This window comes from Lolium rigidum, chromosome 1 (genome assembly GCF_022539505.1).
Source record: "Lolium rigidum isolate FL_2022 chromosome 1, APGP_CSIRO_Lrig_0.1, whole genome shotgun sequence".
Lineage (NCBI taxonomy): Eukaryota > Viridiplantae > Streptophyta > Magnoliopsida > Poales > Poaceae > Lolium > Lolium rigidum.
Genome location: NC_061508.1, coordinates 22,261,869 through 22,276,818, shown reverse-complemented (window position 1 = coordinate 22,276,818; position 14,950 = coordinate 22,261,869). Strand labels below are relative to the sequence as shown.

The following is a 14,950-nucleotide window of genomic DNA, read 5'->3' as shown; positions in this document are numbered from 1 at the left end:
ATAATTTAATCAGACGAATCAAATAGCCATCATAAAAGAATTGCTGATGATTTAAATGGTTCAAATTCTAATAAAAATACTTAGAATCAAAGATGCCTAAGTTCTTAAGAATCAACTTGGTAATGAGAAAATATTAATGGATTTAGATATTGATAGGGAACTTGTGTTTTTACTTCTATATTTTGCAGACCAATAGCTTTCAAACCGGCTTGTCAAAATTTTGAAACCATTTCTTTTCTCTTCTTTATCTTTTATAGTGGATGGTGCTCATCATATGTGCATTTCCTCTCGATGTTGCTATTGTTGTTGTTTTCCTCTCCTATAACCATTCCAACGGGCTGTATTGATATGGGGTTAAAACTTTCACGTAAACCTTCCGCACGCCTATCCCTAGGGTTGCAAAAGCGGGCCGGATCCCGCTCGTCCCACAAAACACAGTGATCATACAAATTGTACTATAGGCCTCCGTACAAAAATATTTTTGATTTTAAATTTATTACTTCCTCCGATCTATTTTAATTGACCGTAGCGAGTAAATAATATGTTTGTGTGTACTTCTATGTGATAACCTGTAAAAGAAGAGATTTACGTGACGAAACACATACTTTTGGCCCGACAAAAACTTGTTATACTGCAAGCACTGGTCAAAGTATATATACTCCAACATTTCTATTATTTTTCTCAAAACATAGAACACGAAGCCACTCTCATCACCTTTCGAAAGAAAATGGTCATCATCTATAGTGATCCCCAAATATGCATTTGTTTTTCAAATTTCCCGTTTGCACTCACGGCCCGTCGGCCCGGCATCAAGAACTGGGCCGTGGTTCTAACAAAAACTGGGCTCTGGGCCGTGTCCTGATAACCAAACAACCCAACGCACGTCAGGTCCAGGCTCCCAATCCACCCAACTCCGCTTGCTCGCTCGCTCGCGCCGGAGAGGTCGCCGCCGACCGCCGCCCGAGGAACTGCTCCCTGCGGCCCCATGGCGGATCCCTACCGCGCATACGGGTCTTCCTCTCACGACAGAGGTACTTCTCGCTCGCACCGGCTCCCCTCAGACCCAGGCAACCGGGTCTTCTAGTCCGCGCGATCGATCCTCGCCGCGTCTATAGTAGGGTTGACAAATCTCTAGATGGAGGGTGAAGGGAGCGCAGATTGCGGCTTCTTGCTTCGCCTGTGGCGACGTCTGCAGATTCGTAAGCTAGTTTGTGCAGGGTGATATTTTGGGCAGTAAATTGCAGGGAAGGGAGGCCTTTGTCTGGGTACTTTAGGTGGTTTGTTCTGGTGATTTTTTTCGATTGGAATAAGTGTGTGTGTTCTGGATTTGGTACTTCCAGGGATCATGTATTTTCGCAGGGTTCAGTGGAAGATATCTAGGGTTTTGGTTACCAAGCGGCAACTGCATTTACTGATTACCTTTGCGAATGTGCACGGTTGAAGGCACGGCCATTGGAGAGCAAGGGAGGGTTGTATAAGACTTGTAGTCACACCTTCCCACTATTCTGCACAATAGCTGTCAGTATTTTCCGGTAGACATTGTTACCTCAAATCCTGGCCCCTCTCAGTAAAAATTCCTCATCCGTATCATGGAGTGTTTTCGGTTCGATGTTAAGGGGTCTCGGGGAAGGAAGGATATCTTACCCACTGTTCCAACATGAGCATTTTGCTATTTGGGGTCTGGGGCTGGTCAGTGAGTATTGAGGAAGATGAGGTCTGCTAAAACATGATGGGGTGTAAGCTTACCCAGAATCAGACGCTTATGTTGTACTCCGTCCACAATTACATGGCGTTCTTGTTTAACGTGATCTAGCTTTGACTGTCAGTTCGACTAATAATACATGAGAAATATGTCCTCATCCACATTTACATGGCGTCCTCGTATAACTTTTGTAGGACAAACTTCATGTTCTTTTGGTCAAGTTAAGCCTTGAAAGACGTGTGCGCCATGTAAATAGGGATGCAGGGAGCAAGTGTAAATGTGATGTGGTATCCAGCAGCATGTGGTCCATGGAAATCATTCTTGAATCCAACTTTTATAGGAAAGAGCAACATCTGTAGTTGTCAAGGAGAATTGTAATTGTTACTCCCTCCGGTCTTTTTTAATTGACTAAAATTTAGTATAAAGTTGTGCTAAATCCGAGTCGATTAAAAGAGACCGGAGAGAGTACTTTTTATATGCGATTACTATTGATGGTTGGAGGCTGTGCATAAGATCTGGTTATGATGCATAGTTGTGAATTGTGATTTTTGAAGCACTTTGTGGTGCTAACTGTAGACCCATTCTTCAGTCAACTTAGTGGCCACCTCTTCACGACAGTTGCTTTTGTTTGGATAGGATGTAGATATTTCTGAGTCTGGCAAGTGAAAGACTAACCAAATAACCTATAGACAGTGTTATACACAAATATACAAGAATATAGCATGCATTATTATTTTTTTATCTCTGTTTCCTTTTCTTTCTCTTTAGATGTGGAGACTGGAAAATGATACTCCCTTCGATCCATAATAAGTGTCAGGATTTTAGTTCAAAATTTGAACTAAAATGAACTAAAACCCCGACACTTATTATGGATCAGAGGTAGTAATTATTATTGCATCATAACTGCCAAACATAGATTTGGTTGAAGTATGCTAATTTTATTGGATTAGCAGTTCCACAGGGCCATCATCCTGGGTATGTTCTACCTGAGGAATCTTATTATGCTCAAAAAATGGCTGCTCTGCGAGGAGTATCTACTATACCAAGAGTTGATGTAAGATAACTTGAATTTAGCATATTTGTCAGTTAGTAGCAAGACAAATAAATACCGTTTTTTTGGTCACACAGCACATTGTTTTGATACACAGGCACCTTTACAGTCAAGAGCTTATGGTTTAGATGGTCCAGCAGGAGTGAGTCGTACTGCTTTGGGTGGCCTGGTTCCACTGCCAGCTGGATCTATTCCGCGGGGAGCTAGTCCTTTGGAAGACCCAGTTTTAGTTCGGGGAGGTTCTTCACTTGGCAAAAGTGCCAGCATTCCAGATGTTGAGCGCCCCATCTCCCTTCCGATCGTTGATCGGCCATCAGAAGATGAATCCAACATTCTTTTTGTTGACGGTCTCCCTACCGATTGCACAAGGAGAGAAGTAGCTCGTATCCTTTCTATGCAATACCCTATTTGCATCATATATTTGCACCTCGTTAGTTTTATTTTGCATGCCTTAACTTCATTTGGAAGATTTGTTCCGTCCTTTCGTTGGCTTCAAGGACCTCAGACTAGTGCACAAGGAGCCCAGACGTGTATGTCCTTTGCTTCTTTTTCCTTATGCATCATATTTTTTCTTCACTCTAAACAGTTTGGTAGCCTGTTCATCCATTCACTTGCAAATCTGTACCTGTGCAAATTTGTACGAGAACTCAGATTTTTTAAACGTATGTTTATACGTTGAAATGTGAGCCATCGTAATGTAGCATATTTTGAAGAAGCTGTAGAATATTAGGGAAAAATTAATGATACTGCTTATAGATTTTAAGTAGCTCTAAGAGTAACAGAAATTCCGTTGATGTCAAAATATTGATATTTGAAGGTAGGGTTCATTCCCAGACTTTATCTAAGCACCGTTTCTTCCTGAGGACCAACTTAATAGTGCTGTGTCAAGTTTCACTAAACTGCAAAGAGTTACTTCATTTTCTCGTCTAATGAACACATAGCTACCTCTCCTTACTTATACATCACAGAGACGCTGACCCCTTATATTACTTGTAAACTGCGCTTATATTTTTGTAAACCCCATTTTGTTATTCACTTTTTCCTACTACCACTTCCATCTTGCAGAGTGGTGACAAGGCCTATGTCCTGTGTTTTGTGGAGTTCAGTGACGCGAAATGTGCATTCACTGCCATGAAGGCCCTGCAAGGTTCTTGTTTCAGTACCATGCATTCATTGCTTTGATATTTCACTTTATATTCCTTCATATATCTTGCAATGGATACATTAGTTTTCCTTTACAAGAATAATTACACCAAACTTTACAGTGTCAATAGGAGCAATCAAGTATATGAAATACGTACATCTTACACATTCGATACATAAAATCTGTATTGTCTCTGTATGCTCACTATTGGTGTTACAAACACATGAAAGAAACAGCATTAAGTATTGCTAGAACCAAGAGAATACACGACTATGGGTCGCACAAACTGAACATCAACATGTTTGTTTTGCAGAATACAGCTTCGATGAGAGGAAACCCAATGCACCAGTCCTCAAGATCCGGTTTGCAAGATTCCCATTCCGACATCCGCCGGCCCATGATGATGGGAAACGCCTTAGCACTCGCTGATTATCATCCTCTTCTTACCCCTCCTCTCCAGTCTCCAGCAGTGTGTTCTAGGCAGTGAGTCATTGTAGATCAGCTTGGTGCAGTATGTAATGGGCATTTGTCGTTTGGCGATGGCTCACAGGACAGCCCCATATGACACCTGGCACATCCGTGGTGGGTCTACTATATCGTCATCAGATCTTCTTATCTTTGTATTATCGCGAATCGTTTAGGTGTGGTGGAAATGGTGTGCATATAAACTGTTGTTTTAAGCGGCTGCAGGGACACTAGGTATACTCAGCAGGCTCAGGGATTGCTGTGATGCTTGAGTGTGGCATCTTGTAGCCGGACCTGGAACAGCCGCCAGGGTCCAGAGCTGTCAATTTGGTGACAGGAACCACAACACGCCAGATTCGCTTGACTAGCCGTTGATTTTGCCGTGGAATCTGAGCACTGGGGACGATGGGAGAGGTCGACGGCGAGAAGTGCCCGCTTGTCGTGGGCGTGTGCCGTCGTTTTCCTAGTGGTTTTCACGGGAGTTTTCCTGGAGGTGATGTGGTTTGGATATGTATGAAAAATCCCGTCATGTCGACGTGCTCTGTTTCTGCAGGAACCGGCAATTTGCATTGTGCACAGCATTTCGATCGGTAGTGATTCAGTGAAAGTGTGGGTGCGGCGGCCGTCTTTATGCTTTCCAATTTAGATGGTGCTGCCACTGTCGCTGGCCTGAAAACTACCACGTTCCCTGTTTGGCATGGCACTGGCGGCAGCGAGTGAGGCGACATGTTGCGGGTGGAATCAGATAGTCGAAATGTATACACATGCGAGCTCAAACAATTCAGTTTTTTTTTTTTGAAAATATCAACCATCATTTCTAATAAAATGTTATTGTTATTAACTAATTTCCTAAAATATTCACCACAAAAAGAATATTCTTAAATACACGCATGATAATGCATACAATGGATACCACTTTTTCATTGGCAGACAAATTCCAATGGAAAAAAAAAAACCATAGTTGCAGCAAGAGCAGCCAATTTCAAGGCTATTTTTTTAATTGCCTCATCATCTCTTGATTAAGAAGAGAGTATCCAGTTACTAGGATAAAATCGGACAAAAACTTACAACAACACGACCAAACCCACACACGCCCACAACCAAGTCTATCGAAGATCCGAACAATAGAGCCGCACCCACTCTAGCCAACAAAGATATCACAAAGAAATACGGACAAACACTACAAACATGACACTTCAGCACCACGCCGACAAAGACATGCCATACACTAACTAGGGTCACCCATCAATCAATCACCCACTCCCAAGGCCTCTTTCAGTTTTAAAATGTTAGAGGATTGTAGTCCGTAAGAATAGCTTTGTTTGGGAGTAATCCGCTTGTGGTGTTGCTGTAACAGTTTTAACTGAGTGTTCTTAAGAGTGTTTCAAAATATTTCTTTGCATTATAGTTTATACAAAAAAAATCCGTTGACTTTGACATTTTTCAAAGATTCATATACTCATTTACCTATAAAATTAGCACAAAGCCCTGATCCTGTGAAACTCAAAGATGACATGATATTTATTTTCTTTTGCAAAATGGCCAATAAAATAATAAACACCATCTTGCTTCTGCATTCCTTGGCTGAGTGCCGTGAAAAAAACTTACTGCCGCCTCTAGGCCTCTTGCACCGGAGAAAACTCGAGCTTGTAGAAGTTGCAGCCAGGAAGTCATCGATGTGACGTCAATGACCATGATCTTGAGAGATCACCCGCGACCATGATCTTGAGAGATCATCGTCCCTATGGGTGTAAATGGATAGGGTAATTTTTGCACCGAAACCAACCCGAATCCGTTTTAAGGTGTTCATATCCGATTTTAAAAGATCCGGCGGATAAGGATATTCGATTCCGAAGTAGTGCTCCGGATACGGTGTAGGATATGGTATAGCAAATAGCATGTGAATATGGATTATCCAATATTTAATTAGGATAATCCGAAGGTTTCAAACCGGATAATCCGATTTTTGAGTCAAAAGCCAAGGCTAATTCATAATGTTAGTAGTTATTTAGTTTCCAAATTCATTTGGCAAGCATGTTTAGCTCTAAATTCTATCAATTCTTAAATTTTAACGAAATCGTGTCTCTTTTTTCTTAACTACACAAGACTAATTAAAGTTTAAATCATCTCAAGATTTTGTAAAAACTATAACTATCTACCGATGAAAGCATATATCCGACTATGTTTCTTTCCAGATCGAGTCCGCCCCGTTTCCGATTCGAATCCGCAGTCCGATATATCCGTATTAGAATACGAAACCGATTAATATCCGCTCCGATCCGGATCCAAGAAAAATATATGGTAAAGGATATGGTACGAGCAAAATCCGATCCGATCTGTTTACTCCTCTAGTTGTCTCTAAAAAGCTAGCGCCAAGAAAGACCAGGAGGTAATCCCAACTCTAGCCAAATAGAGACGGGGGACAAAAGACTCATAAGTTCACTAATGGAGATGTACCTTGCTGAGTTTCATCATATGGAGGCAAAAATTGAGAACACAAATACACTGCGATATAATCCCCTCCACCGGACGCCCCCGCCGTAGACAAATGTTAAACACGCCCGACCTAACGATTGATGATCGACGCTAGCCTCCAACTCGTCGATGCCACTCTAAGGAAGGACATCAATCTGGGGCGAGCTGAAGGACTCGCCAGAGCCGATTAGCCCACGAAGCCCGCGTTACTCGTCGGTGCAATTGGATTGGGGAGTCGCCAGCGGGTGGGCCATGATGACACCCGAGAGAGTAGCACTAAAGCCCATTAGGCCTACACGCATGTAACCGATTTAAGTGCATAATCATGTAACCCCTAACCGAGGGGTGCTCATATAAACCCTTGGGTGAAACCCTAGAAAGATCCAAACCTCCAATCTCCAAACCCTAATCGCAGTCGCCATAGCGACTCACGAGTACCCCATTGTAATCTCTCCAAGCAATACAATCATATCAAGATGTAGGTATTTTACTCTCCAAAGGGGTTGAACCTGGGTAGCCCTGTGTCCCTGTGTAGTTTCGATTACTCCGTACCAATAAAGTGCTACACCCTGACGTCACATCCACGATATATATTGTTAACGACATAATATTATTACTACTATCTCTATCCATGAATTGATGTTGCAAATTTAGATAAACCTTGGATATCCTTTTATAAATGGAGATAGTATTTTATTTCAATTTCTCACCTATGTTTTTGAAAATGGAAATGGTGAGAACGGTATGTACTAATGCACCTTGCCTGCCACCACACTTGTCTAGTGGTTGTTTACACCTCAATCTCACCGATCCGTGTGAATTTGTGATGAAATGTTTGTCCAAGACGTTGACCCAAGACGAACGTGCCCGAGTGCCAGTCATGGTAGGCATTTAAACCTTGGAATATAATTATAGCCAGCAATTCGACAGCGAGGAAAAGTCAATTTCCGGAAAAGGCAGAGACGGCCCGCCGCTCTCTCCACCATCCCCCCTCCGCGTCTCCTCCCCGAGTCCAGCCTCGCCGATGAAGAAGCCGGGCAAGCTCGACCTGCCCTCCCACGAGTCCACCATCGGCAAATTCCTGTAACCTCCAGCCCGCCCGCCTTCTTCTCTCTTCTGTTTGTATTTTCTTTCTTTCTTGGATGTGTTTTTGCTCGTGCTGATCGATTTGATTTCGCGGTGGTTTGCAGGACGCAGAGCGGGACGTTCAGGGACGGCGACCTGCTCGTCAACAAGGACGGGCTCCGCATCGTCTCGCACAGCGAAGAAGGCGAGGTAAACTGAACCACGACCCGGAGCCCCAATTATGATTGCATCTTTTTCTCCACCAGTATTGCGACTGGGTTGGGTCCTGGGTTTACTACGCATGGGTGAATTGTTCTTGGAATTGACGTGTGCTGCCTGGAAATTAAATGTCATGCTCAGCAGTAATTAGGCAGGCCCATTTTTGATTTCTTCATCAAGTTCCGAATCTCTATTCCCTAGTAGTGTCATTTTCAGAATATCTTTCTTAGGAAAATCTTTTTTGTGTCATTAAATAATTTTAGCATGTCAGAGGTCATTACTCTAGTCTAGTGGTCTAGCCGAAAAGATATCGCCGTATGCAGTTTGTTGACGAAATCGCTTATGATACTTTGCATCACAATTCACAAGGTTTGGTGAGATTGAGGTGTAAAGAACCGCTAAAAAAGAATGGTCACTTTGTTTTCGGTGAGATTGAGTATATCCAGTTGTTCTATTTATCCTGAATGGGAATGCTCACTTTGTTATGGTGGAAGAATGCTGTGTATCACCAATTTTTGTGAGGATTCTCTTGCACAACTACTGGTGCTGACAAATAATACTCTTCATTCATCTAATTTGTTTCTCGCATTCTCTCGGTTGACATACTCAACCTCTCCAGGCTACTACAATAGAGCCACTGGATAACCATCAGTTGAGCATAGATGATCTAGACTCAATCAAAGTGATTGGAAAAGGTAGTAGTGGAAACGTGCAACTGGTGCGCCACAAATGGACTGGCCAGTTTTCTGCTCTGAAGGTACTTCCCAACCATATGTTTTGATGTTTTATATATGTCCTTCTGTACAAAATTATAGGGGTGCTTGTAAGTAACCTCTATGATATTTTGCCTACATGTTGCCAAGTGTCTTTACCTTCATTGGTGTTTTGTCTTGTTTGCAGGTTATACAACTTAATATTCAGGAAAACATACGCAGACAGATTGCCCAGGAGTTGAAAATAAGCTTGTCAACACAGTGCCAGTATGTTGTCACATGCTATCAGTGTTTTTATGTTAATGGTGTTATTTCTATTGCTTTGGAGTATATGGATGGTGGTTCTCTGGCTGATTTCCTGAAGACTGTTAGAACCGTTCCAGAGGACTACCTGGCTGCAATTTGTAAGCAGGCCAGTGAAATGTCACATAAACAACCATACAGTTTCTTTGATATCAGGATGCCGGATAGACCCTTTTCAACTGAAAATTGCAACTTTCTTGTGCAGGTATTGAAAGGGCTGATGTATTTGCACGACGAGAAGCACATTATACACCGAGACCTGAAACCGTCGAATATATTAATAAATCATCGGGGTGAAGTAAAGATATCGGATTTTGGTGTTAGTGCCATCATTGCTACTTCTTCTGCACAGCGAGATACATTTACTGGAACATTTAACTACATGGCGGTGAGTGGAAGTCTGTTTAAGTTACGTAAACATGTCTTCCAGTGTGTTGTGAAAAGATGTCCACATTTTTTTTAGTTTCAGTTAACCAATATAAAGTTTCTGCTCTTGCCAGCCAGAAAGAATCAGTGGGCAGAAACATGGTTATATGAGTGATATCTGGAGCTTGGGCCTGGTTATGCTGGAATGTGCCACTGGAAATTTCCCATATCCTTCTCGTGATAGCTTTTATGAACTTCTTGAAGCTGTTGTCGACCAACCACCACCATCTGCACCATCAGACCAGTATTCACCGGAATTCTGTTCATTCATTTCTGCATGGTATATGTTCTTCTCTAACTAACCCCCTTTGTAAATCAGTGTTACTTGAGCCATATCTGCAGTTTTTTTGAACACCTTTAAGAAGGCTAGTATCTGTTTTATTAATTTTCTTTCTTGAATTTCAGTATCCAGAAAAAGGCTACAGATAGGTCATCTGCACAGACCCTATTAGTAAGAAAATTTGCATCTGTTTCATAACTTATATATTATTTTGAAAACGTCATTTGACAAAGCTAGCCACTGATCCTGACCCATTCCTTCTATCTGTTGTCGCCGACACCCAGGCTCATCCGTTCCTGAGCATGTATGATGATCTGAATATCGATCTTGCTGACTACTTCACGACTGCGGGATCGCCACTTGCCACCTTCCAGTAATAACCCTATAACCCACTGAAGAGTACATACATGGTTATTGCAATTTATTTACAATTCCACTGATGGTAAATTCTCGTTTTCCTAGGCAAATCGCTTCTTGAGACGACAAGTGCGCAGCCAATTGCAATGAGCTGGAGGATTCATCGTCCTTTTGTAGAGCGGAGCTAACTAAAGCAAGTGATTGGAGTTTTTCTCCTTTTTGTTCATGGATTGGGATGTGATGATATCTTTGAAACTGAGTATGACATATTATTTGGCTGCATTATCATACGAACACAACTTTTTAGCGTCAATGAGCATTAAAGTTTTGCCTGGATGCATGCTACAACTGTCTTTTTTGTTTGACTTTGACCTTTGTTATGTATCCGCTTTGTGCTTTTGGATTTTATTTATTGTAATGAAATCATATTCGCTAGATCACTTCATGGCCTGATTTGGACTAGTATTAGCAAGCTACAGTGAGGATGATGGTCTGTCACTTCGGGTGTAGGGTGGTGGCCGGTGGGCTTCTAACGTTTTTTCGAGTAACCGTGGGCTCCTGAAATTTAAGTTTTTTCTTTCGTGGGATTTCTGGTGACCCAGCCATGAGATCAAACCTATTTTTATATCAGATTTACCTTGAATTTGAATGCGGCCTTGTTATAGAAGCCATGCAAAGAAGACACCTTCATATAATGCGATATTGTGCTTCACACATGGCTGCCATCAGATTTATCTCTCTCATCCTCGATGATCATGTTGTGCATGATCACGTAAGCATTGATGATTTATGAAGGGTCTGATCCTTGCACAATAGCAAACCTAGCTTGCAAAACATTGAAGGCTCTCTCTTTGTCCTTGCCAGCTGCTTCTTGCAGTTTTGTAAAGTGAGCTTCCATTCTGTTGTCGGGTTTGGGTATGGTTTCCATTCTGTTGTTGGGTTTGGGTATGGTTTTGACAAATGTGAACCATTTTAGATAGATCTCATCTGCTAGATAATACCGCATGGTATATTGATGGCCGTTGACTGTGAAGTTGCAAGCCGGCGCCTCACTATTGACAAGCTTGCCAAAAAGAGGTGATCTTTGCGGAACATTAATTTTAAAGATTCTGGCAGGCCAAAGAAAGTATTCCAAGTCCAGAGATCCTTCAAGGCCACTAATTCAACTGCAATGGTTGGATCACGATGATGGCCAATATACTTACCGTGCCATGTTGTCGGGCAATTCTTTCCCGTTCGGTGCATACAGTCGATGTTTCCAAGCATCCCTGGTCAGCTCCTTACCTCATTCATAGCCATCAACCTCTTGGTGTCCTCATTCAGAGCTTGGAGATACTTTTCTCCGAAGTCACGAATCATTGTCTTCGCAAAGAGGCGAACGGATTAATCGTATCTTCACCAATTCGAAGATACTCTTCTATGTAATCGGCGACAATTCCTTAGGCCATAATCCTCATTGCTGCCGAGATTTTCTGGTAGGGGGTAACCCAATGAGGCCGGCCGCATTTCTTTCAGCGAGTGAAATAACAACATCCCGCCTCACATGCCTTCACATCTTGACGAACAGCTCTCGCCTCATTTGAAACTGTCTACGGAAGATATGCATATGATAGGTAGGTACTTCGGCGAAGTAGTCCCGCATCAGCATCTCCGAGCTCATCGCTTGGTTGCACGGGATGTAGAGCTGGCCGATGGTTGATCCTCTTCCTCTTCCGATTCTCCCCGTCGTGCAGATTCTGCACCGCCACTAGCAGCAGCATGTCTTCGATCACGTTGTTCTAGGATTCCCAATCAGAATCATCTGAGGAGGACAAATCGAAATATGCATCAACGGATGCGCTCTGCGCCGAACTCCACAATTCCCTCCACGAACTCATCTGGTTGCACGAATCAACCCCAGGATTTAACAAATCACAACTAGAAATCGGAATTACGGGCGTAATCAAATCTTCTAGCGGGGCCGACGCAGACGAACTCGGACAAGGGGGACGACGCGGACCTACGGTATAGTGCATGAAGTCTGATCTCGAAACATGGTTTATCCTTCCAATTAATTGTAAGTCAAAATATATATGGAGGTCAAGGGTAACTATCGTACATTATACTCCACTTCCAATAAGTCAGCTTGTAACATGCATACATGGTGCATGGAGCCCAGTCAAGGGTAAATATCATATACTCCAGCTCTAAGAAGTCAGCTTGTAACATGCATATATGGTGCATGAAGTATCAACTCGAAACATGGTGCAATTTGCATTGCTAAATAACTCTACCTATGCAATTGTTTGATCTATATCTACCTAGAGTTGTATTCTTTTTGTTCATCACAACGCGTTGGATCTAGCTATAAATAACTTGGCTTGCCCCTAGCATCCCCATATCTTCCGCATCTTTGTGCTCTTCCCAAGCTTCTCCACATATCTTCATCTCTGTACGCACAATGCCAATGCCTTCGGGTGCATCAGCTTCTCTTGCCGTTGCCTGCCTCGCCGTGCTGGCATTGTCCTCCCTGCGGCAGCCGGCGACGGGCACACCATGCAGCGACGCCTGTAGCGCACAGTGCGATTCAAGCTGTAGAGCCATTACTGACACGACTTGCGCCAGCGACTGCGACTCCAGGGTCCCGCCGTCTCCGCCACCTCCGCCGTCGCAGTGCGAGCAGTGCAAGTCCAGCATCGCAGTGCAGTGCGTGTCGATCTGCGACATCAACGCCTGCCGCATCAGGTACCCTATGGCTGATTGTGCTGCCATATGCAACGCCTGCACCACTTCGTGCAACAACATATGCAGCGCTCCTCCCTCGCCGCCACCCCCGGCCGCACCCACCAGTCGTCCAACTCCTCTTTGCCATGGCTGCATATACACGACCATGACGGACTGCCTTGGCACCTGCAACCAGAACTGCACCGCGACGACCTGCGGCATGACCTGAACACGTATTGGACGTGATTGCATATATACAAATAAGGAACACCCGTAGTCCCGTACGTTACTTTCCACGAATATGCATGTACATGGTGATGTATTATTCTGTTTAATCTGGTTCCAGATTTCGTATTCTGCACTTGTGTGGCAATGGTCGTGTATGTGCGGATCGCACAATGTAGCAAAAGTACCGACAAAGAGGGCAATTTTTGGTATGTACCACCAAAGATTGTATTCTGTCTGGTTAAAATTAAACATAACGGTTCTTTATGACTCTTTAAAATTAAATATAAACCATATTAACTCTGGGAAATCTGAACCTTATGATTCTACTACTCTAATTGAGCAAATATGGCCTTGCACCCACGATCTCAAACCCCAGTTCCTCTTCCTTTATGTGTGTCTTAGCTAGTATCTCCTCTCCGTTGGCTTGCATGGGAGACTTTAACCTCATCAGATCTCGGAACCAAGTCTAACGATAATTTCAACGCTCACGAGGCCTTCATTTTCAACAACTTTATCAACTTCCAGGTTAGATCCAACATACACAGTTTCAGAAGAACTTTACCTCCATAAACCATTTTTCCTACTCCTATACATGAATAAATTCAAGTGGATCATGTACATAGCAAGGCCATTACTGTACACATGACAACACTGTAAAACTCAATTGCCGCAACATCGTGTAGGTGGACACATTGCCGTATGGATTTGGACCTACGGTGGCGGCGTCGTGGGCGGGCAACGATGCGGACGAGCACGGGGCAGGGGGCGATGCGGAGCTGCGGTGGTGGCGACCCGGGCAGACGCGGGCGGGGGCGAAGGCGGTGGAGTGGGCGGGCTCGGGCGGCCGTAAACGAACTAGGGTGGCGACGCAGACGAACTCGGACGGAGGCGGTGGCGATGGCCTAACCCTCCATAGGTGAGCGTCGTCTTTGCAAGTCCTGACGAGGTATGGCAGGCTTGGCCTTTGTCCACAAAAGATGACGTCGTTCTGATGCTTATAAAGGTTCCAACAACACATGGGGAATAAGCGGACCTCGTCTCCATGGGCACCGATTAAGCGATGTCTATAGGCAACCGATAGTCGGTGCTAGCCCAAAAGCTCTGGGTGAAGGAGCAGCCGGTGATGACGTGGCTGACCGTTCCACCCGAGGAGCTGCAGATGTGACATATGGGCATATGGCCTCCAGAGAGGATTTTCTTCTTCTATAGCTCACTCCAGGACTAAATTCTAGCCCGGGATAGAAGCCAAGCAAAAAAATTAAACTTAGAGGGAACATAATTTAACCATATGGAGTCGTGGTATGGCACCTCCACCCCTCTTCACAAACAGAGCCCACTAAATTGAAAGTGGAACAAGCTTGGTTCGGTGTAACTCAAAGTTTTGGGTTCCAACCGCGCAGCTAAATGCCCCGACGAATGGCGTATCTCCACGTGGCTACACATAAAGTCAAAGTTGCCATTCCCCGCTGCTTCCATCCATTTGACGGTGTGCGTTCCGAATTTTGAAAGTTTTATCTAGGCATTTGGTTGTTTATGTTTATTAATTACCATTGATTTGTTTTTTAGGGAATTATCTTTGATTTGATTTACCACAGCACCACTTTTTATTAATCAAATCAATGAATTCGATTGTTTAAAAATAGTGAACCATGTGAATGTGAAACTCTCTTAATTAAATGTTAAAAAGTCCACCTTGGAAAATAGTTGTGGACTGCAGAGAGCCCAGAGCCCAGACGGCTCCAAAATCGGGGCGGCCCGCGAGCCACACGATCTCTCCTCCCTTCTTCGTCGTCGTCGTCCTCGTTGCTTTCCCCTCCCG

At 43.6% G+C, this 14,950-nt stretch overlaps 2 protein-coding genes across 2 annotated transcripts; both read left to right on the top strand.

The window, feature by feature from the left end:
• The first annotated feature begins 922 nt into the window (after positions 1-922).
• Positions 923-4,726, top strand: LOC124685054 (RNA-binding protein 1-like). Its single transcript, XM_047219341.1, has 6 exons — positions 923-1,031; positions 2,656-2,756; positions 2,851-3,136; positions 3,222-3,283; positions 3,819-3,900; positions 4,211-4,726. The coding sequence occupies exons 1-6, from the start codon at positions 986-988 to the stop codon at positions 4,324-4,326; spliced, it is 693 nt and encodes a 230-aa protein (XP_047075297.1). The 5' UTR covers positions 923-985; the 3' UTR covers positions 4,327-4,726.
• A 3,120-nt stretch (positions 4,727-7,846) lies between these two features.
• Positions 7,847-10,626, top strand: LOC124685053 (mitogen-activated protein kinase kinase 2-like). The gene is made up of 9 exons (XM_047219340.1): positions 7,847-7,920; positions 8,028-8,112; positions 8,741-8,878; positions 9,022-9,246; positions 9,343-9,525; positions 9,638-9,843; positions 9,969-10,014; positions 10,128-10,216; positions 10,306-10,626. The coding sequence occupies exons 1-9, from the start codon at positions 7,862-7,864 to the stop codon at positions 10,319-10,321; spliced, it is 1,047 nt and encodes a 348-aa protein (XP_047075296.1). The 5' UTR covers positions 7,847-7,861; the 3' UTR covers positions 10,322-10,626.
• The last annotated feature ends 4,324 nt before the right edge of the window (positions 10,627-14,950 follow it).